Below are 21,055 nucleotides of genomic sequence, written 5' to 3' on the forward strand. Positions count from 1 at the left end.
CAAGTGTGAACCGCTGTGCGATCTGATCCTGATGCGGCAGCAAAAATGCCTCCTGTGCGTGTTTGCTGCGGGTGCGATGCGAATTTAGCCATACAAACTGTATGGCTAAACTCGCACCGCACAGCTGATCGCATGTCATGTCGGAGCAGTGCGCTCCGACATGACATGCGAACCCCGCACACGCAGTAGTGTGAACCGGGGCTCAGGGCTCTTTCACACGGGCGTTCCGTATGTCCGTTTTTCATCCCATCCGTTTGCGGATGAAAAACGGACATAATGCATCTCTATGTAAATACGGATGTCAGAGGATGATCATCCTCTGACATCCGTTTTTTGTCAGTTCAGTTTTTTTGAACGGAGGAGAACCCTATTTTTTCTTCCTTTCAAAAAACGGAACTGAAGCAAAAACGGATGTCAGTGGTGTCATCCGCAGACATCCGTTTTTACATAGACATGCATTATGTCAGTTTTTCATCCACAAACGGATGGGATGAAAAACGGACATACGGACCGGATGACACAAGTGTCATCCGTGTCCGTTACAAAAAAAAAAAAAAAGGACCTGATCGGGCAAAAAAAAGGAACGCCCGTGTGAAAGAGCCCTAATGGCTGTGTGTTGAGTTATTTTGAAGGGACAGCAAATTTACACTGTTATACAAGCTGTACACTCACTACTTTACATTGTAGCAAAGTGTCATTTCTTCAGTGTTGTCACATGAAAAGATAGAATAAAATATTTACCAAAATGTCAGGGGTGTACTTACTTTTGTGAGATACTGTATATCTAGCCTGTCATGTGCTCCAGGAAGGATATCCTACCTTATATCAGCAACCTGGCAGTTTCCTTGACAAATGCCTATACAGTAAAACCTTGGTTTGAGAGTAACTTGGTTTGAGAGCGCTTTGCAAGACAAGCAAAATTTTTAAAATAAATTTTGACTTGATATACAAGCGATGTCTTGATATACAAGTAGCGTCATGTATAAAAAAGAAGAGAGGAGCCTCTAAAGTGTAGCAATATGGTTACATTTAATGAAGGTTCAATATTTAGCAACTCACATGGTTGATGATTAAAACAGGCACATCTAAGTATGCAGGCATCCGGGGTAAAGCTGTCCACAGACCATCTTCTGCACAGCCATCTTCATCATCCCTTCCCCGCTGCACTCCACGAGTGATTCAAAGCCTCACTTTCAGATCACTCTAATGCAGGCTATTCTTCCCAGTCACGATTGCAGACTGACATCGGTGAGAGTCGGTGGTTCAGAAGATGGTCTATGACTGTGGACAGATTTACCCCGGATGCCTGCATACTTAGATGTGCCTATTTTAATCATCAACCATGTGAGTTGCTAAATGTTGAACCTTCATTAAATGTAACCATGTTGCTACACTTAGAGGCGCCTCTCATCTCTCTTATATTCTGTAGCTCTGCTAGATTTAGCTTCTAATCCCCTTGGGAAGGCTGCATATTGTGGATGGACATTTTATGGTTACACAACCTATCACATTGCTATAATCTTTGTATATAGACTATAAACTGAAGGACTTGTGGAACGAATCATCTGAGTTTCCATTATTTCTTATGGGGAAATTCGCTTTGATATAAGAGTGCTTTGGATTACAAGCATGCTTCCAGAACGAATTATGCTCGCAATCCAAGGTTTAACTGTATAAACATCTAAGGTGGGAAAATATCCCAATACAGCGGGTTCATCACTGCAGGACTTGTCTGCCAGGACTCGGTGGTTTCGGACTGCCTGGGTCCGGGACAGTGCTTTCACCACCACTGAAAATTACATTTTGCAACTATAGGCAATATATATACCGTCCGTATCTCGGGGCAAAACCGGCAGAGTTTTGTGGGACTGTGTTTTTATCCATACATGGAATTGTCATTTTTTGCACCATTGTAACACATTCAATTGATCGCTCCCGCATCCCTGAGGAAGGAGTTGTAAAACCTCTGAAACGCGTCGGGTGGAGGAAGTCAGTTTTGAATATTGTATATACCGGTGCAATTTCAGCTGTGCACTCCATATATAATTTTGTTTAAAATGTTTTTATTGATGCAATGCAAAAAAAAAAAAAAGATTTTATAAAATATAAATGTATCTTATACTCAGTGCCTATAAAGTCCCATTTAAGGGGAAATTCCAATGTTCTGTCTGAATTAGGGATGTGGCACATTAAAGGAGATCAATCACTGATACTTTCTAAGTGCAGTATATCAGTGCAGTAGATAATCGGTGCAGTAGATGATATCAGTGCAGTAGATGATATCAGTGCAGTAGAGGATATCAGTGCAGTAGAGGATATCAATGGAGTAGAGGATATCAGTGCAATGGATGATATCAGTGCAGTAGATGATATCAGTGCAGTAGATAATAGGTGCAGTAGATGATATCAGTGCAGTAGATGATCAGTGCAGTAGATGATATCAGTGCAGTAGATGATATCAATGGAGTAGAGGATATCAGTGCAGTGGATGATATCAGTGCAGTAGATGATATCAATGGAGTAGATGATATCAGTGCAGTAAATGATAGGTGCAGTAGATGATATCAGTGCAGTAGATGATATCAGTGCAGTAGATGATATCAGTGCAGTAGATAATAGGTGCAGTAGATGATATCAGTGCAGTAGATGATCAGTGCAGTAGATGATATCAGTGCAGTAGATGACATCAGTGCAGTAGAGGATATCAGTGCAGTAGATGATATCAGTGAAGTAGATGATATCAGTGCAGTAGATGATATCAGTGCAGTAGATGATCAGTGCAGTAGATGACATCAGTGCAGTATATGATATCAGTGCAGTGGATGATATCAGTGCAGTGGATGATATCAGTGCAGTAGATGATCAGTGCAGTAGAGGATATCAGTGCAGTGGATGATATCAGTGCAGTATATGATATCAGTGCAGTGGATGATATCAGTGCAGTAGATGATATCAGTGCAGTGGATGATATCAGTGCAGTAGATGATATCAGTGCAGTAGATGATATCGGTGCAGTAGATTATATCAGTGCAGTGGATGATATCAGTGCAGTAGATGATATCAGTGCAGTGGATGATATCAGTGCTGTAGATGATATCAGTGCAGTAGATGATATCAGTGCAGTGGATGATATCAGTGCAGTAGATGATATCAGTGCAGTATATGATATCAGTGCTGTAGATGATATCAGTGCAGTGGATGATATCAGTGCAGTAGATGATATCAGTGCAGTGGATGATATCAGTGAAGTGGATGATATCAGTGCTGTAGATGATATCAGTGCAGTAGATGATATCAGTGCAGTGGATGATATCAGTACAGTAGATGATATCAGTGCAGTGGATGATATCAGTGCAGTAGATGATATCAGTGCTGTAGATGATATCAGTGCAGTAGATGATATCAGTGCAGTGGATGATATCAGTGCAGTAGATGATATCAGTGCAGTGGATGATATCAGTGCAGTAGATGATATCAGTGCTGTAGATGATATCAGTGCTGTAGATGATATCAGTGCAGTAGATGATATTGGTGCAGTAGATGATATCGGTGCAGTAGATGATTTCAGTGCTGTAGATGATATCAGTGTAGTAGAGGATATCAGTGCTGTAGATGATATCAGTGCTGTAGATGATACCAGTGCTGTAGATGATATCAGTGCTGTAGATGATTTCAGTGCTGTAGATGATATCAGTGCAGTAGATGATATCAGTGCAGTGGATGATATCAGTGCAGTGGATGATATCAGTGCTGTAGATGATATCAGTGCAGTAGATGATATCAGTGCAGTATATGATATCAGTGCTGTAGATGATATCAGTGCAGTGGATGATATCAGTGCAGTAGATGATATCAGTGCAGTGGATGATATCAGTGCTGTAGATGATATCAGTGCAGTGGATGATATCAGTGCAGTAGATGATATCAGTGCAGTGGATGATATCAGTGCAGTAGATGATATCAGTGCAGTGGATGATATCAGTGCCGTAGATGATATCAGTGCAGTGGATGATATCAGTGCAGTAGATGATATCAGTGCAGTGGATGATATCAGTGCAGTAGATGATATCAGTGCAGTAGATGATATCAGTGCTGTAGATGATATCAGTGCAGTAGATGATATCAGTGCTGTAGATGATATCAGTGCAGTAGATGATATCGGTGCAGTAGATGATATCGGTGCAGTAGATGATTTCAGTGCTGTAGATGATATCAGTGTAGTAGAGGATATCAGTGCAGTAGATGATATCAGTGCAGTAGATGATATCAGTGCAGTGGATGATTTCAGTGCTGTAGATGATATCAGTGCAGTGGATGATATCAGTGCTGTAGATGATATCAGTGCTGTAGATGATATCAGTGCAGTAGATGATTTCAGTGCTGTAGATGATATCAGTGCAGTGGATGATTTCAGTGCTGTAGATGATATCAGTGCAGTGGATGATATCAGTGCTGTAGATGATATCAGTGCAGTAGATTATATCAGTGCTGTAGATGATATCAGTGGTGTAGATGATATCAGTGCAGTGGATGATATCAGTGCTGTAGATGATATCAGTGGTGTAGATGATATCAGTGCAGTGGATGATATCAGTGCTGTAGATGATATCAGTGCAGTAGATGATATCAGTGCTGTAGATGATATCAGTGCAGTAGATGATATCAGTGCAGTAGATGATATCAGTGCTGTAGATGATATCAGTGCAGTAGATGATATCGGTGCAGTAGATGATTTCAGTGCTGTAGATGATATCAGTGTAGTAGAGGATATCAGTGCAGTAGATGATATCAGTGCAGTAGATGATATCAGTGCAGTGGATGATTTCAGTGCTGTAGATGATATCAGTGCAGTGGATGATATCAGTGCTGTAGATGATATCAGTGCAGTAGATTATATCAGTGCTGTAGATGATATCAGTGGTGTAGATGATATCAGTGCAGTGGATGATATCAGTGCTGTAGATGATATCAGTGTAGTAGAGGATATCAGTGCAGTAGATGATATCAGTGCAGTAGATGATATCAGTGCAGTGGATGATTTCAGTGCTGTAGATGATATCAGTGCAGTGGATGATATCAGTGCTGTAGATGATATCAGTGCTGTAGATGATATCAGTGCAGTAGATGATTTCAGTGCTGTAGATGATATCAGTGCAGTGGATGATTTCAGTGCTGTAGATGATATCAGTGCAGTGGATGATATCAGTGCTGTAGATGATATCAGTGCAGTAGATTATATCAGTGCTGTAGATGATATCAGTGGTGTAGATGATATCAGTGCAGTGGATGATATCAGTGCTGTAGATGATATCAGTGGTGTAGATGATATCAGTGCAGTGGATGATATCAGTGCTGTAGATGATATCAGTGCAGTAGATGATATCAGTGCTGTAGATGATATCAGTGCAGTAGATGATATCAGTGCAGTAGATGATATCAGTGCTGTAGATGATATCAGTGCAGTAGATGATATCGGTGCAGTAGATGATTTCAGTGCTGTAGATGATATCAGTGTAGTAGAGGATATCAGTGCAGTAGATGATATCAGTGCAGTAGATGATATCAGTGCAGTGGATGATTTCAGTGCTGTAGATGATATCAGTGCAGTGGATGATATCAGTGCTGTAGATGATATCAGTGCAGTAGATTATATCAGTGCTGTAGATGATATCAGTGGTGTAGATGATATCAGTGCAGTGGATGATATCAGTGCTGTAGATGATATCAGTGGTGTAGATGATATCAGTGCAGTGGATGATATCAGTGCTGTAGATGATATCAGTGCAGTAGATGATATCAGTGCTGTAGATGATATCAGTGCTGTAGATGATATCAGTGCAGTGGATGATATCAGTGCTGTAGATGATATCAGTGCAGTGGATGATATCAGTGCAGTATTAGTATATACAATCAGCAGCGCTCAGGCTCCTCCCCCTTTCTCTAGCAGCTCGTCGGCCGGAGTAGGGAGGCGTGGTCTCTGTCGGAGGAGTGTCCGGGGGGCGTATCCTATGTGAGGGGCGGTGTGTGGCCGCTGGCGGAGGGATACGCTCTCTTATAAAGCGGTGCGGCGCTCAGTCACACCCCCAGCACTGTGTGGAGCCCGGCGTGCGGTGCGTCTCCTTCTTCTCCTCTTCCCGGCATTCGGATTTGTAATCGGCAGACAGCATGGTACGTAGCGGGGCCTCTCCTCACCTCACCCCGGCCCGAGATGGGCCCGGATCCGCTCCGATCTCCCGGCTTTACTTCGCAGCTCTGGCCGTGCTGGTAGGGTTGGTTGGTGGGGGGGCGGGGCCTGACCTGGAGCCCAGTGCGCTTCCCCGCAGCTGCTGCAGAACCTCTTAGGGGGCTCATTGCTTCTATTATACAGCCTGTGTATATTACTGTGTGTGTGGGGGATGGGTGGAGGGGGCTCTCTGTAGATGAAGGGGGGGGGGGGCAGTGTGTCTGATTTCTGTACATGGAGGGGGTGGGGAGATAACGAATATCTATAAAATATATCTTCATCTCATTTTTATTTGTTGTTTTTATTGTAAGGACTGTTTTGGGTTGTCTTAATTTTTTTGTATTTGTAGTAGGTTTCTCTGTCTGAAGATGATGGGAGTAGTTGTCCTTGGCTCTGGGCTGGGTTGCTATAGTTGGAGTTCATATGGAAGATGATGGGAGTAGTTGTCCTTGGCTCTGGGCTGGGTTGCTGTAGTAAGTACATATAGAAGATGATGGGAGTAGTTGTCCTCCTGGGCTGGGTTGCTATAGTTGGGAGTACATATAGAAGATGTTGGGAGTAGTTGTCCTCCTGGGCTGGGTTGCTGTAGTCGGGAGTACATATGGAAGATGATGGGAGTAGTTGTCCTCCCAGTCTCTGGGCTGGGTTGCTGTAGTAAGTGCATATGGAAGATGATGGGAGTAGTTGTCCTCCTGGGCTGGGTTGCTATAGTTGGGAGTACATATGGAAGATGATGGGAGTAGTTGTCCTCCTGGGCTGGGTTGCTGTAGTATGGAAGATCTCCCCGGCAACAGAAAAACCTTCACTACACCCAACCGTCCCTGTGGGGTCAGCTTCATCCCACCCCCCATTCCTACATCCCACCCCCCCATCATGGTCCTCTCCTCTCTGGGGTGTCCCCATTCCTCCATTCCCAGATCAGTTACCATCCTTGGTTCTCAGATCCAACCCAGTCCTTCTCCATTCACCCCCCTCTTATCTCTATCCTCTGTTCTCAGATACTAGCCCTGTCCTCCATGCACTGATCTGCCCCATCCTCATGTTTTCAGTTCTATCCCTGTCCTCCATGCCCAATCTGCTCCTTCACCATCCTTGTGTTCAGATCTAGCCCTGTCCTCCTCGCCCGGGTCTGCCCTTTCCCTCATCCTCTTCTCAGATCTAGCCCTGTCCTCCTCGCCCGGATCTGCCCTGTCCTCCCATGCCCCTGTATCTGCCCCCTTCCCTCGTCCACTTGTTCTCAGATCTAGCCCAGTCCTCCAGGTCCATCACATTCTCATCCTCTGTTCCCAGATCAGTTATGATCCTCTGTTTCCAGATCCAGCCAAGTTCTCTATTCCTGGATCTGACCCTTCCCTGTCCTCTGTTCTCAGATCAGTTATGACCCTCAGATCGTGGACTTGTGACCTCCTCATCTTCTGTTCTCAGACTTGCCACACTTCTATTCCTGATCTCCCATTTTTACTCTCAATTTCCCAGATGATCCTATTTGTGTATTGTTCCCACATCAATTAGGATCCTTGGTCCTCAGATCCAACCTGTCCTGTTCTCCAGTTCCTCCCAGTTCACCAGATCTGTCCCTTTCCATACTAAATTTTGATCCTGTTCTCAGATTCATCCATGCCCTCAATTCCCAGATCAAATATGATCCTCTGTTCTTGGATCGGACCCATCTCTATCCCCACATTCATCCTCCTTCCCAAACTCCATTGTCAGATGTCTATTTTGTTCTCAGATCTGTCCCTGTCCTTCGTTCCCACATCAATCACTACTCTTGGTTCTCTGCCCCATTTCCATTCCCAGATCTTCCTCCATCCTCAGATCAGTTTCTATGTTCATGGTTCCGACCAATCCCTTTCCCATTCCAGATCAGTTTGAGCCTCTGTTCTCGGTTCTAACCCAGTCCTCCCATTCCCAGATCCGTTCTATTCCCATCCTCTATTCCAGATGGGTTTGGGAGTCTGTCCTCAGCTCTGAACCATCCCTGTCCTCTTCTATAAAATCTATTCCAGTCCTCCATTCCCAGATCCCTCCTGATCCTCGGTTATCAGATCCATTCCCACATCTGGCTGTGATTCCTCCTATGTTGATGGTTCTAGGCTCCCCAGATATTTGATTCAGCAGGCAATGAAGCGGATTGAATCCTCATCTGGGCCAATCGCAATGTGATGTGATTGGCCAGTGGGGATCAGTTGTTGTTTTTCAGCAGGGTGGAAATCCTGGTTATCTGAGGATGTCAACTAGTGGCGGTGGGTCTGGGGTGTTGATGGCGGTGGGTCTGGGGTGTTGATGGCGGTGGGTCTGGGGTGTTGATGGCGGTGGGTCTGGGGTGTTGATGGCGGTGGGTCTGGGGTGTTGATGGCGGTGGGTCTGGGGTGTTGATGGCGGTGGGTCTGGGGTGTTGATGGCGGTGGGTCTGGGGTGTTGATGGCGGTGGGTCTGGGGTGTTGGTGGGTCTGGGGTGTTGGTGGTAATGCTTCTGTCCATAGACTGATCAAGTCTTGCCATAGGGAACCTAATTTCTGGATTACCACTCAGTGATTGGCCTGGTCATCTCTTGCCCATTGAAACCAATTTTCTGCCAGTTGAACGGGAAATGTATTGATATTTCCGCTGTTCTCTGGGTGGCTGATCTGACGTATGAGCTGTCTTGGTTCCTCATTGTCCTAATTAATTCTCTTCATAGCTTTAAAAAAAAAGGGGGCAGACTAAGGGGGGATGAGGTCTCCTTTGCTCCATAGACCTTCGCTTCCATTGTCAGAGCAAGGTGTGCCTTGTGGCTTTCATTAGCCTCACCAGAGGCTTCCTGTGGACTCGCGGTGCTTTTCATTCATCTTGACTATAATAATCTCAGTATTGTGTGTGGAGTTCCTGCAGACGCCGCAGCTGGTGAGTTGTTATTTTTGGGCTGTGGTCGCAGGAAATGAGAGAACGGAAGAAGTCTTTACATACCTGGTAGTAGGGGAACCGGTAGCCTTGCCTTCCTCCATTGTTCTCCCTGGAGGACTGAGGCTTGTGCTGGATGAACACCAGTATACAGGGATGAACACCAGTATACAGGGGCAGACTAAGAGGGATGAGGTCTCCTTTGCTCCATATACCTTAGCTTCCATTGTCAGAGCAAGGTGTGCCTTGTGGTGGTTTCATTAGCTGAGCCTGTAATAAAGATTGGACTGATTGCTCAGTTGCACAGATCGTGTTTGCAGACTATTGTACAATGGTGTATGTCGGAGAACTGGAGTTGTAAGTGTAAAAAAAAAAAAATGACCAAGTCTGTTTCCCATATGTACCCTCTGATCATATAGAGCTTAGGAATCGGGGATCGAAGGCACAGGAGTCTTGGTGTGCGTACCTAGCGTTATTCCCAAGACTGCCGGATGGTGTTGCTAGGGTATGGGGATAAAGCAATCCTGCTGACTTTGGGGTCCTACGTTTTGGGATGGATGATGGTAGGCCTGATGACTGTTGGGGTCCTACATAGGGATGGACAGTGGTCTCATTGACTAAAGTCATACATGTAGGATGATAATGCCAAACCAATCACTCTAAAGTGGCAAAAGGTAAACAAACGGATATGTGAATCTGCATCATTACAGATGGAATACATTGTGTTTATAGATATGGGGGCTGGTTGGGGTGTTTATAGATATAGGGGCTGGTTGGGGTGTTTATAGATATGGGGGCTGGTTGGGGTGTTTATAGATATGGGGGCTGGTTGGGGTGTTTATAGATGTGGGGCTGGTTGGGGTGTTTATAGATGTGGGGGCTGGTTGGGGTGTTTATAGATATGGGGGCTGGTTGGCGTCCTACATACTTTGGGCTTTTAGCTATGGAATGGGCAATGGTTCCACTGACTTTGGGTTCGTGTGTGTGCAATGGGACAGTGGTCATACACATGGGGTGAATGGTAGTCCTTATGACTGTTGAGGTCCTTCATAAGGATGGTCCCACTGACTACATATGGGATGAATGGTGGTCGGTGAGCTTTTTGCCCATAGATATGGGGTGGCTGGTGTCCTACAGACCCTTGGGCTTCTAGATATGGGGGTGGCTGGTGTCCTACAGACCCTTGGGCTTCTAGATATGGGGGTGGCTGGTGTCCTACAGACCCTTGGGCTTCTAGATATGGGGGTGGCTGGTGTCCTACAGACCCTTGGGCTTCTAGATATGGGGTGGCTGGTGTCCTACAGACCCTTGGGCTTCTAGATATGGGGTGGCTGGTGTCCTACAGACCCTTGGGCTTCTAGATATGGGGTGGCTGGTGTCCTACAGACCTTGGGCTTCTAGATATGGGGTGGCTGGTGTCCTACAGACCTTGGGCTTCTAGATATGGGGATGGCTGGTGTCCTACAGACCTTGGGCTTCTAGATATGGGGTGGCTGGTGTCCTACAGACCCTTGGGCTTCTAGATATGGGGATGGCTGGTGTCCTACAGACCTTGGGCTTCTAGATATGGGGTGGCTGGTGTCCTACAGACCTTGGGCTTCTAGATATGGGGGGTGGCTGGTGTCCTACAGACCTTGGGCTTCTAGATATGGGGTGGCTGGTGTCCTACAGACCCTTGGGCTTCTAGATATGGGGGGTGGCTGGTGTCCTACAGACCCTTGGGCTTCTAGATATGGGGTGACTGGTGTCCTACAGACCTTGGGCTTCTAGATATGGGGTGGCTGGTGTCCTACAGACCCTTGGGCTTCTAGATATGGGGGGTGGCTGGTGTCCTACAGACCCTTGGGCTTCTAGATATGGGGTGGCTGGTGTCCTATAGACCTTGGGTTTCTAGATATGGGGGGTGGCTGGTGTCCTACAGACCTTGGGCTTCTAGATATGGGATGGACAAGGTGCCACTGGCTTTGGGTTATAAATATGCAGTTGACAGTGGTCCTGATTTCAATCGCCTACATACGGGGGGGGGGGGGGTAATGGTGGTCCGGCTGACTCTTGGCTCATCTTTGCTGAAGTACGTAGACGTAAAGCTCTGATCTTTGCTAGAAAGGCATGCTTGCATGGTTGTCTGATAGGATTGTGAAAGCCGTTGGCAAACTGGCTTTGATTTCTAGCTGCACATATATGGCTGTGTTTTTTGGGTCGCATTGTAAAGAGATGCTTGGCAGTCAGTTACCATACATGGCCGCTGTATAGCTGCAGGCAGGTGAATCGCTGTACTTTTAGTCCTGGAGTCTGTGAAGAAAGGTATAAAGATGTTCTCTGGCAGCGACACATCGTAGCACCCTGTTTGGTCCCCCTATGGCTATAGATTGGCGTCTGCTTTATTTCCGCTCCTCTCTGACCACAGATGAGGAAAGTGCTCTTCGGTACATCTGTGGCTACCTTGGTGACTTTCTTTTTTGGTCCCTCTGTGGCCACCAATTGCTGATATGCTTTATTTCAGGCGCTGCTGCCGCAGACAGGTGAACTGGCTCGCTCTAATATGCAGAGGTCTTAAATCACCTCTAGCAGTTCAGGAATCAAATGTTAATCTCCTTTAGCTGGAACGTTTCCGGCTCGAGTGTTCCCAGCTGCAACCCCGCCGGGTTATTTTAGGCTTGTGCTAGAGAGGCTTAACGTGACATGGCTACAGGTGGATGGAAATCCCAGACACTGAGCGCCTGCTTGTTCCATCTGGAACGTCCTACAGACCCCTCCGTGGCTTGTGCTGCCTTGTGTGAACTGAAGAGCTCTGATGGCAGACCATCACACTGTGCTTGGTGGCATGTTGGGCAGTTTGTGGTGTAGTCCATTGTAACATTCTTTTTGCTCGACCTAGGTTCAAGCAATGCTTCTACGGCTCATGATGCTGCATGTGAATTGAAGAATCTGAATGGGTCATACGGCATAGGCATGTCATGCGATTCTGGTGCATGTTGGGCGGTTGCTAGCTCATAGTCCATTCTTCCCTATATGGTCAGAGCTATCTGGGATCAATCAAGATACAAGCAATTAAAGAAGCTATTCATCAAAGATTAAAATATTAAAACGCAACACACTGCATTGTGTTGAAATCCCTAGATATGGGATGATTGGTGGTCCCCTCTGAATTTGGGCTCATAGAACACATTGCAGTGTAGGGTTATTAGGGTCATACATATGGGATGAATGGTGGTCCCGCTGACTTTGGGCTCAAAGATATGGAATGGTTGGTGTCCTACGGTCTGTGGGCTTGTATGGGATGGCCAATGGTTCCAGTGACAAGGTTCATAAATATGCGATGGACATTGGTCCTTTAAGCTTTGGGTTTCTAGATATGGGATGATTGGTGGTCCCGCTGACTTTGGGCTCAAAGATATGGAATGGTTGGTGTCCTATGGACTTTGGGCTTGTATGGGGTGGCCAACGCTTCCAGTGACAAGGTTCATAAATATGCAATGGACATTGGTCCTTTAAGCTTTGGGTTTAGATATGGGATGATCGGTGGTCCCGCTGACTTTGGGCTCCTAAATATGGGATGATTGGTGTCCTACGGGCTTATATGGGGTGGCCAATGGTTCAAGGTTCATATGCTATTGGACAGTGGTCCTGTAAACTTTGGGTTCCAAGATATGGGATGATTGGTGGTCCCGCTGACTTTGGGCTCAAAGATATGTAAAGTCGGTGTCCTACGGACTTTGGGCTTGTATGGGGTGGCCAATGCTTCCAGTGACGAGGTTCGTAAATATGCCATGGACATTATTAGTCCTTTAAACTTTGGGCTCCTAGCTATGGGATGATTGGTGGTCCCGCTGACTTTGGGCTCAAAGATATGTAAAGTTGGTGTCCTACGGACTTTGGGCTTGTATGGGGTGGCCAACGCTTCCAGTGACAAGGTTCATAAATATGCGATGGACATTGGTCCTTTAAGCTTTGGGCTCCTAGATATGGGATGAATGGTGATCCCGCTGACTTTGGGCTCAAAGATATGGAATGGTTGATGTCCTATGGACTTTGGGCTTATATGGGGCGGCCAATGGTTCCAGTGACAAGGTTCATATGCTATTGGACAGTGGTCCTTTAAACGTTGGGCTCCTAGATATGGGATGATTGGTGGTCCCGCTGACTTGGCTCGGAGCAAACTGCAGTGTGGTGTTTAGTCATATGTATGAGATTTGACATTGTTCCTGATGACTGTTGGGATCATACATGGAATGGACAGTGGTCCCACTGACTTTGGGCTTTGATCTATGATGGTTGGTGTCTTATGGGGTTGACAATGGTTCCAGCAACTAGGCTCATAAATATGCAATGAACAGTGGTCCTGTAGATTATGGGATTGGTGGTCCCGCTGACTTTGGGCTCATTAGGGGTGAAAGTCCAGAGTTTGGGCATGTGAGCCCACTGCATTGTTTTGCAACACCTAGATATTGGATGAATGCTGGTCCAGCTGACTTCAGGCACATTGCGGTTGCATTTTCAGTCCAGTAACCAGATGACTGTATACAGTGCTGTATTGTATTTCTGGTGGCATAATCTGCAGTTGCTGGTATAGCTTATCCTTTGAGCGCCAGTTTGGATCATTCTTCCTGGTGGCCATAAACGAGGGTTCTTGGATCAGCCAAGGATCAAACAAGCGATTTATTAAAGTATTGAACATGCAGCACTTAAAAGAATTGTATTTTTTGATTGCTATTAGTCCTGTAAATTATCGCTCTTTAGAACTGATCAATTCATCTATTAATGGGTTCTCTGGCAGTTCTATTTTTGCACAGTTGACAAAATCCCACTATTGCTGGGATTTCAGATCAGGCTTAAAGTGATTGTAAAGGGGTGGTGGTTTTGTGCAAAAAAAAAAATTATACTTGTCTGCTCTGGGCTAGGGTTTTGAATAGCAGCCCTGATCCTCCTCTTCTGGGGTGTCCCTCCTAGCTCCTCTTCATTGGGTGCCCCCATGGAGGGCCATCTTCAATGGGGGTGCCTATGTGGGTGCTCAAGTCCTGCTGCATCCATTGACAGACAGCCGGACTCAGCCCTGCTCCTGTGTTGTCACTGGATTTGTTGGCAGGAGCCAATGGCTCCTATCTATCCAATGAGGACCTGACAGCAGCTGGTGCCACTGGGCTTGTGCTTGTCGCTGGAACGCTTGGGTTCAGGTAAGAATAAGGTGAGGGTGGGGGGGGGGGGCAGCTGCAGCACCAACAGTTTTTCACCTTAATGCATATAACACAGGGTGAAAACCCTTGAGCCTTTACAAGCAATAAAAACAAGTTGCAAAGGCTCAAGCTTTCACACTTCAGGCATTCTATGCATAAAAGTAAATCTGTGTGCAGCAGCCCACCCTGATAACTTACCTGAGCCCCCCATCTCGATCCAGCAATGTACACTAGAACAGGGGCTCTCCCTCATTGGCTTCCACTACTGTCAATCGCCAGTGAACCAATAGAGTGGGGGCAGGGCCAAGCTCTGAGTGACTGGGCATGCAGAGCTGCAGCTTGGGAGTGAGCCTGCTTGAGTGCCCCTATAACAAACTGCTGGCTTTGGGGGGGGGGGGGCGGGACTGAGGTACTGGGAGCACTGGCAGGGGACCCCAAGAAGAGGATTGGGGCTGCTCTGTAATGGCTCTGCACAAAGGGGGAAAAAACAAATCTGCCTGCATATCGCTTTAATGCAGTAAATCTGATCTCTTGGTATTTGCTTTAGCAGTTTAAAATCGCACCCCATTTATGCCCATGGAGCCATTCAAATCGGTGCGACTAGGACTTACACCTATTTGAAGGGTTACTGCACTATTTTTGGTGTTCATGTGACTTGCATAGACAACAGAGCATGAAATCGCACTGACCGGCGTCTTTGAAATCTCACTGAAGTGACTCCATTTCAAAGCCGCATTGTTCCCTCCATGCATTAAGTTTTTAGCTCCTGCTGCAAACTGCTTCTTGCAACCTTCAGCCAAGCAAATCCTCATTGTGTGCTTTGAAGAGAATTTATGGCTGTAGTAAAGGGTTTAGGATGTCCTATCTATTGATCAGAGGTCCTGATTACTGGGGGGTGAATGAGATTACAGCATATATGAAGGATAATGGAACAACGCCTGCCAGTGGCAAAGTCCAGATCCCGACCTGTGGACCTTGTTCATAAACGGTGTCTGTGTGTGCCAGGATTGTGAATGAGGTGTCACTGCCCCGCCCTGTACTCTAGGAAAGGCTGGGTGTGTACACACGGCCTTGTATGAAAGCCAACTCATGAATAGCCTGAAATGTCTTCATTGTGTATTTGTGCCAAAGGCTAAATTTGAACATTTTTTTGGTCATCAGTTTCTGGTTTTTAATTATTTTTTTTTTTTTTTTTCTTTTAGGCAGACCAACTTACTGAGGAGCAGATTGCTGGTGAGTAATTCCCTTTCCCTGTTTGCTGGGTTACTTGGTGCGGTTTCAGGCTATTTGTGGCATGCAGTGACTAAGCCTGTTTACTAAGCAAATTCTCTCCCTGGACAAGGCGTTGACTGGCCTAACGCTGGAGGTATTGGCCTGCATTGCATTTGCCTGCTCTGCTCTTGTACTGATTAGAGGACCGATCTGGTAAAACAGGAAAGACACCGGCTCCTAGATTCACAGCAAAAAGACACCGGCTCCTAGATTCACAGCAAGTTTGTCAAGCCCTAACACTGCTTTATTTTTAACAAAGCAATCCCTTTTCCTATGTAGCCCTGACGCCCTAGATCAGGGGTCTCCACTTTCTAAACATAGGACCAGTTTACTGTCCTTCAGACTTTAGAAGGGCCAGGGACTGGCCATTAAGTGTAGACCTTGTTCTGGCGTCAGTGGGAGGCATAGTGGGGGGGCCCCATGGTTTTGGCGGCAGTGGGAGACAGATGGCGCTTTTCCACTCCATGGAACTGAACGGTTCGGCTCGCTTTTGTGCTTTTCCACTGCTGGTACCGCACGGTATAGTGTAGGAACGGTTCGGTACAGCGGCGCTTTTCCACTGCATGGAACCGAACGGTACGACTCTCAAAAACGGTACCTACTCGATTGTGGTTCCAAGAGGTACCATATCCCACAATCCTTTGCATGCAGTCACTACTAGCCACTGATTGGTCAGAGAATCCCACCCACCCTGTTGTTATCCCACCCACTTAACTTTAGTGGAAAAGCAAACTGTACCGAACCGTTCCAACACCGTACCATGCGGTACCAGCAGTGGAAAAGCAAACCGGACCGAGTAGAGCCGAGCCGGTACTTGCAGTGGAAAAGTGCCAATAGTGGGCCCCATGGTTTTGGCAGCAGTGGGAGGCATAGTGGCCCCATGGTCTTGGCATCAGTGGGAGGCATAGTGGCCCCATGGTCTTGGCGTCAGTGGGAGGCATAGTGGCCCCATGGTCTTGGCGTCAGTGGGAGGCATAGTGGCCCCATGGTCTTGGCGTCAGTGGGAGGCATAGTGGCCCCATGGTCTTGGCGTCAGTGGGAGGCATAGTGGCCCCATGGTCTTGGCGTCAGTGGGAGGCATAGTGGCCCCATGGTCTTGGCGTCAGTGGGAGGCATAGTGGCCCCATGGTCTTGGCGTCAGTGGGAGGCATAGTGGCCCCATGGTCTTGGCGTCAGTGGGAGGCATAGTGGCCCCATGGTCTTGGCGTCAGTGGGAGGCATAGAGGCCCCATGGTCTTGGCGTCAGTGGGAGGCATAGTGGGCCCCATGGGTTTTGGCGGCAGTGGGAGGCATAGTGGGCCCCATGGGTTTTGGCGGCAGTGGGAGGCATAGTGGGCCCCATGGGTTTTGGCGGCAGTGGGAGGCATAGTGGGCCCCATGGGTTTTGGCGGCAGTGGGAGGCATAGTGGGCCCCATGGGTTTTGGCGGCAGTGGGAGGCATAGTGGGCCCCATGGGTTTTGGCGGCAGTGGGAGGCATAGTGGGCCCCATGGGTTTTGGCGGCAGTGGGAGGCATAGTGGGCCCCATGGGTTTTGGCATCAGTGGGAGGCATAGTGGGCCCCATGGTCTTGGCATCAGTGGGAGGCATAGTGGCCCCATGGTCTTGGTGGCAGTGGGAGGCATAGTGGCCCCATGGTTTTGACGTCAGTGGGAGGCATATTGGGCCCCATGGTTTTGACGTTGGTGGGAGGAGTGGTGCCCTGAGGGCCAGATAAAGGCAAGCAAAGGGCTGCATCTGGCCCCTGGGCTGCAGTTTGGGGACCACGGCCCTAGACAATAAAATGGTGGTGGTTTTAGGTGTGGTTTTTTTTTTTTTTTTTTGGGTCACATGATGACCAACAGTTTAGGAAACAAATTTCAGTAAAAACGCATTGAATTTAATTTTAGGGGGCACAACCCATAAATTACCCACATTTTTGGGGTAAAAATGATGAGTAAATACCCAACATGTCAAACCTTAAATTTGCATGCGACTGCTCACTGCTATGACCACAAACTTCAGTACCCTATATCTTCCATAGGCAGCAGTTACAAAGCCCCTATATACGTTGGTGTTATGAAGGAGGTCTGGTGCTAGAATTGCTCACTCCGGTGTGCGCAGCGATATGAAACGTGTATCTATCAGTTTTTCAGGTGTAGGCACCCTAACACATGCTTTTACATTTGTACATGTGGGGGGCCTCCATTTTCTTTTTCTTTGGGGGGTGATTTACATTTTACAATTAAATATATATGCTAAGTTTCCAAATTATGGGGGACAAAGTCCCCCTGAGTTTTGACAGGTTGTCTGCATTCAGTGGAGTTCAGGGGAAACATCCAGGGTCTCAATGTACATTGCACTGAATTATTCTTTCCTGGCCTTGATGGCCAAGGAAACTGTCACCAGGGACCTGGAAGTGACATCATACACGTCCCTTCCAGGTCATTAATAAAGGAGCACCTGCTATGTCGGCCCTGGGCTTTCAGATTGGCAAGATGCTTAGCGGGAAGATGATGTATGGAAGCACACAATACTACATGTCCCAGGTTTTGGGTGATGGAATTGGGCATCCCTGTGCCTGGTGCCAGCAGGGAGTGGGCTGGCAAAAGCCCAGGCACCTGGAAGCAATTTCTAGTACGCCTGGGATTTGTTGAGCCCTATGGTAAAATCTGAGTTGTACCATCAGCAGGACAATTTTATATACAAAGCCCTGTTCATGTTAAAATGGGAAGCGGAATGATTAAATATTGCCTTACTGGATAAAGACACAATTGCATGCAGCAAGTACCTGAATCTGACCTGGTGTCAGCTTCTTGCAGTCCCTGTACAGGAAATCTGACTGGAAGAGGCAGAAGCGGTAAAGCAGCCATTGGATTTTTGACCAGGGAAAAGCAAGCTTGCAGAGATGAATTGTGCTGCTGTATTCAGTTCAGATTAACGGCTTCCTATGCAGCCACTGTACATTTACAGCCAGGGGGTGTCCTTGGAAGACATAACCATACATCCTCCCAGAGCTGCGCATCAATGTGATCTTTTGTCCACCGGGTGCAGCCATTGGAGCACCAAGCAGCAGTGTCTGCCTTGGTACCATGTAGTCGCTGTGATTAATTGCTGTCAGGCACGTGGCCAGTAAACATGGCTGTTGGGCACATGGCTGAGGGCAAAGCACTGCCTCCCTGTACCATTTGATGGCTGTAGCCAGTAACTGATATCCGTTATCAATGGCTGCATGAATGAAGCTGAAAACTCTGAGCTGATTGCTTGTACAGCCATAATGGCCTTATAAGCAATCCTAGTCCAAAAAAATCCAATCTCTTCCTTATAGTGCATGGCCATTGTGAGAACACTGCACTACCCTGGTGACCGGATGTAAAGTTGCATGCTGTCACCAGAGCAAGTGCAGTAATACTGTGGTGACCTCGTACTGCTGGTGGTGATCATGTACAAATGCTGGCTGCTGAGATCACTATCCATCAGTTCTACAAAAGAAAAACTATTTATTATTCACGGAACTCAACTTAAAGGCTAAGTTCACCGTCACCTTTTTTCTTTATTTTAGATCATGTACTTTTGCAAAAAAAATGGCTTTACATTTATTCTACACACGCTTACCTCACGGTCTTCATGCCTTACTTCCTGGACAGACTATAGGTCATGGTACAGGAAGGAGTTGACCAGCTGACCTCATTAGCGCACACCCTGCATCGAACCTCAGCTGGTCAACTCCTTCTTGGGTCGTGACCTACAGGGCCATCTTACTGAACGGGCAGTTGGCCGGGGGGCCCCACCTGCCCAGCGACCCAGCCAAGCATTAGTCTCCATTCCTGTGTGCATCCCGCCGACAGTTAGCAGGTGGCAAAGAGCCTGTCGGCCCTGTGGTGCTGTCAGGTCACTTGGGCCGTGGAGGGGGAGCCCACAACTGCTGGAATGCCCATCCTCCTCCATGAGGACAGGCACACACAGGACAGTCGAGTCTGACTTCCGTGTGTGTTCACCGGACCCAGCAGCAGAACTTGGAAGCTGTCATTAGCCTGGCACTGCTGTACCAATAAATATCGCCTTATCGATAATTTGCGTTTTTTTTATTCTCGTGGGTGATTGTGTAGGCGGGGGGGGGGGGGGGGCGCCTTTCAATGCTCTTAAGATGGCACTGATGACCTATAGTCTGTCCAGGAAGTAAGGCAGAAGTAATGGATGTTTTGAACAGCCATGAAGGCAGTGAGGTAAGTGTGTATAGAATAAATGTAAAGCTGTTTTATTTTTGCTAAAGTACATTAATTCTATACTGGTACATAAGGGAGCTGGCATTTAGGAAAAAGGTGAACTTGTCTGAATGGTGTTTGGCTGTGGATACAAGGGATAAAATGTGTAGCTCAGATTAAATAAGTGACATAATACATCAGTTGGAGAATTGGCATCAGTGCTTTGATAACCTGGTGGGATGTATAAACCATTGTATAATAAAATAAATGGTACTGCACGATTGAAGGAGATGTGATGTCAGGAAGGGTTTTTTTTTTCTTTAATGCTTTCAATGCATGAAGATAAAAGGCCTGTGAGTAGCGGTCTCCCCTGCACCCCTAATACCTGAGGTCCCCCTGTCCAACAATGTCCATAAATGTCTCAGCCGTCTGATTCTCTCTTCTGTTTGGCTGAGACACAGCAGCGTCACCATTGGCGGCTGCCAGTCAGCCATCCAATCGGGAGAAAAGGGGGCGGGGTCAGGGCTCTGTCTGTATGGACACAGGGAGCTGCAGCTCGACTCAGGTGCCCCCATAGCTTGCTGTTGGGGCACTCAACAGGAGGGAGGGGCTGGGATCACTGAAGAGGGACCCAAGAGGAGGATCTGGGCTGCTCTGTGCAAAACCAACTTCAGAGGTAAGGATAACATGTTTGTAAACATTTGTTTTTTTAAAAAAATCACCTTTAGGCTCGGTTCACATTTATGCGATGCGGGAAGGCTGCAAATTCGCAGCCTGTTCCCGCATTGCACACGCACCCCCGGCAGTTCACACTGCCATATGCGATACGCTGGGGGTGTCAATGTAATCTTAACGACACCCCCAGTTTGATTGCATATCGCTGTGCGATCCGATCCTGATGCGGCTGCAAAAATGTCTCCTGTGCGTGTTTGCTCCGGGTGCGATGCGAATTTAGCCATACAAACTATGGCTAAACTCGCACCGCACAGCTGATCGCATGTAATGTCGGAGCAGTGCGCTCCGACATTACATGCGAACCCGGCACTCGCACAAATGTGAACCGGGGCTTACTGCCGGTTCACACTGCTGCGGTGATTGCATTTAATATCGGAGCGCACTGCTCCTTCATTACATGCGATCGGCTGTGCGGTGCAAATTCAGCCATACACTTTGTATGGCAAAATTCTCACCGCACCCGCACAAAAGTCGCACAGGACCCTTTTTTTCAGCCGCATCGGGATTGAATCGCACAGTGGTTCACACTTGTGTGATCCGATCCTGTACGAACTGTAAAGATCGCACTGCGATATGCGATCAAACT

At 47.2% G+C, this 21,055-nt stretch overlaps 1 protein-coding gene across 1 annotated transcript in view; it reads left to right on the forward strand.

Moving 5' to 3' along the window:
* Positions 1 to 6,038: 6,038 nt before the first annotated feature.
* CALM1 (calmodulin 1) overlaps positions 6,039 to 21,055 on the forward strand; it is a 31,574-nt gene continuing 16,557 nt past the window's right edge. Inside the window, exons 1-2 of the mRNA XM_082242803.1 lie at positions 6,039 to 6,168; positions 15,483 to 15,513. Coding sequence (XP_082098929.1) covers positions 6,166 to 6,168; positions 15,483 to 15,513 — 34 coding nt within the window. The 5' untranslated portion in view covers positions 6,039 to 6,165. The remainder of the gene's footprint in view (positions 6,169 to 15,482; positions 15,514 to 21,055) is intronic.

Source organism: Pelophylax lessonae (genome assembly GCF_965119305.1).
Source record: "Pelophylax lessonae genome assembly, chromosome: 13".
Classification (NCBI taxonomy): domain Eukaryota; kingdom Metazoa; phylum Chordata; class Amphibia; order Anura; family Ranidae; genus Pelophylax; species Pelophylax lessonae.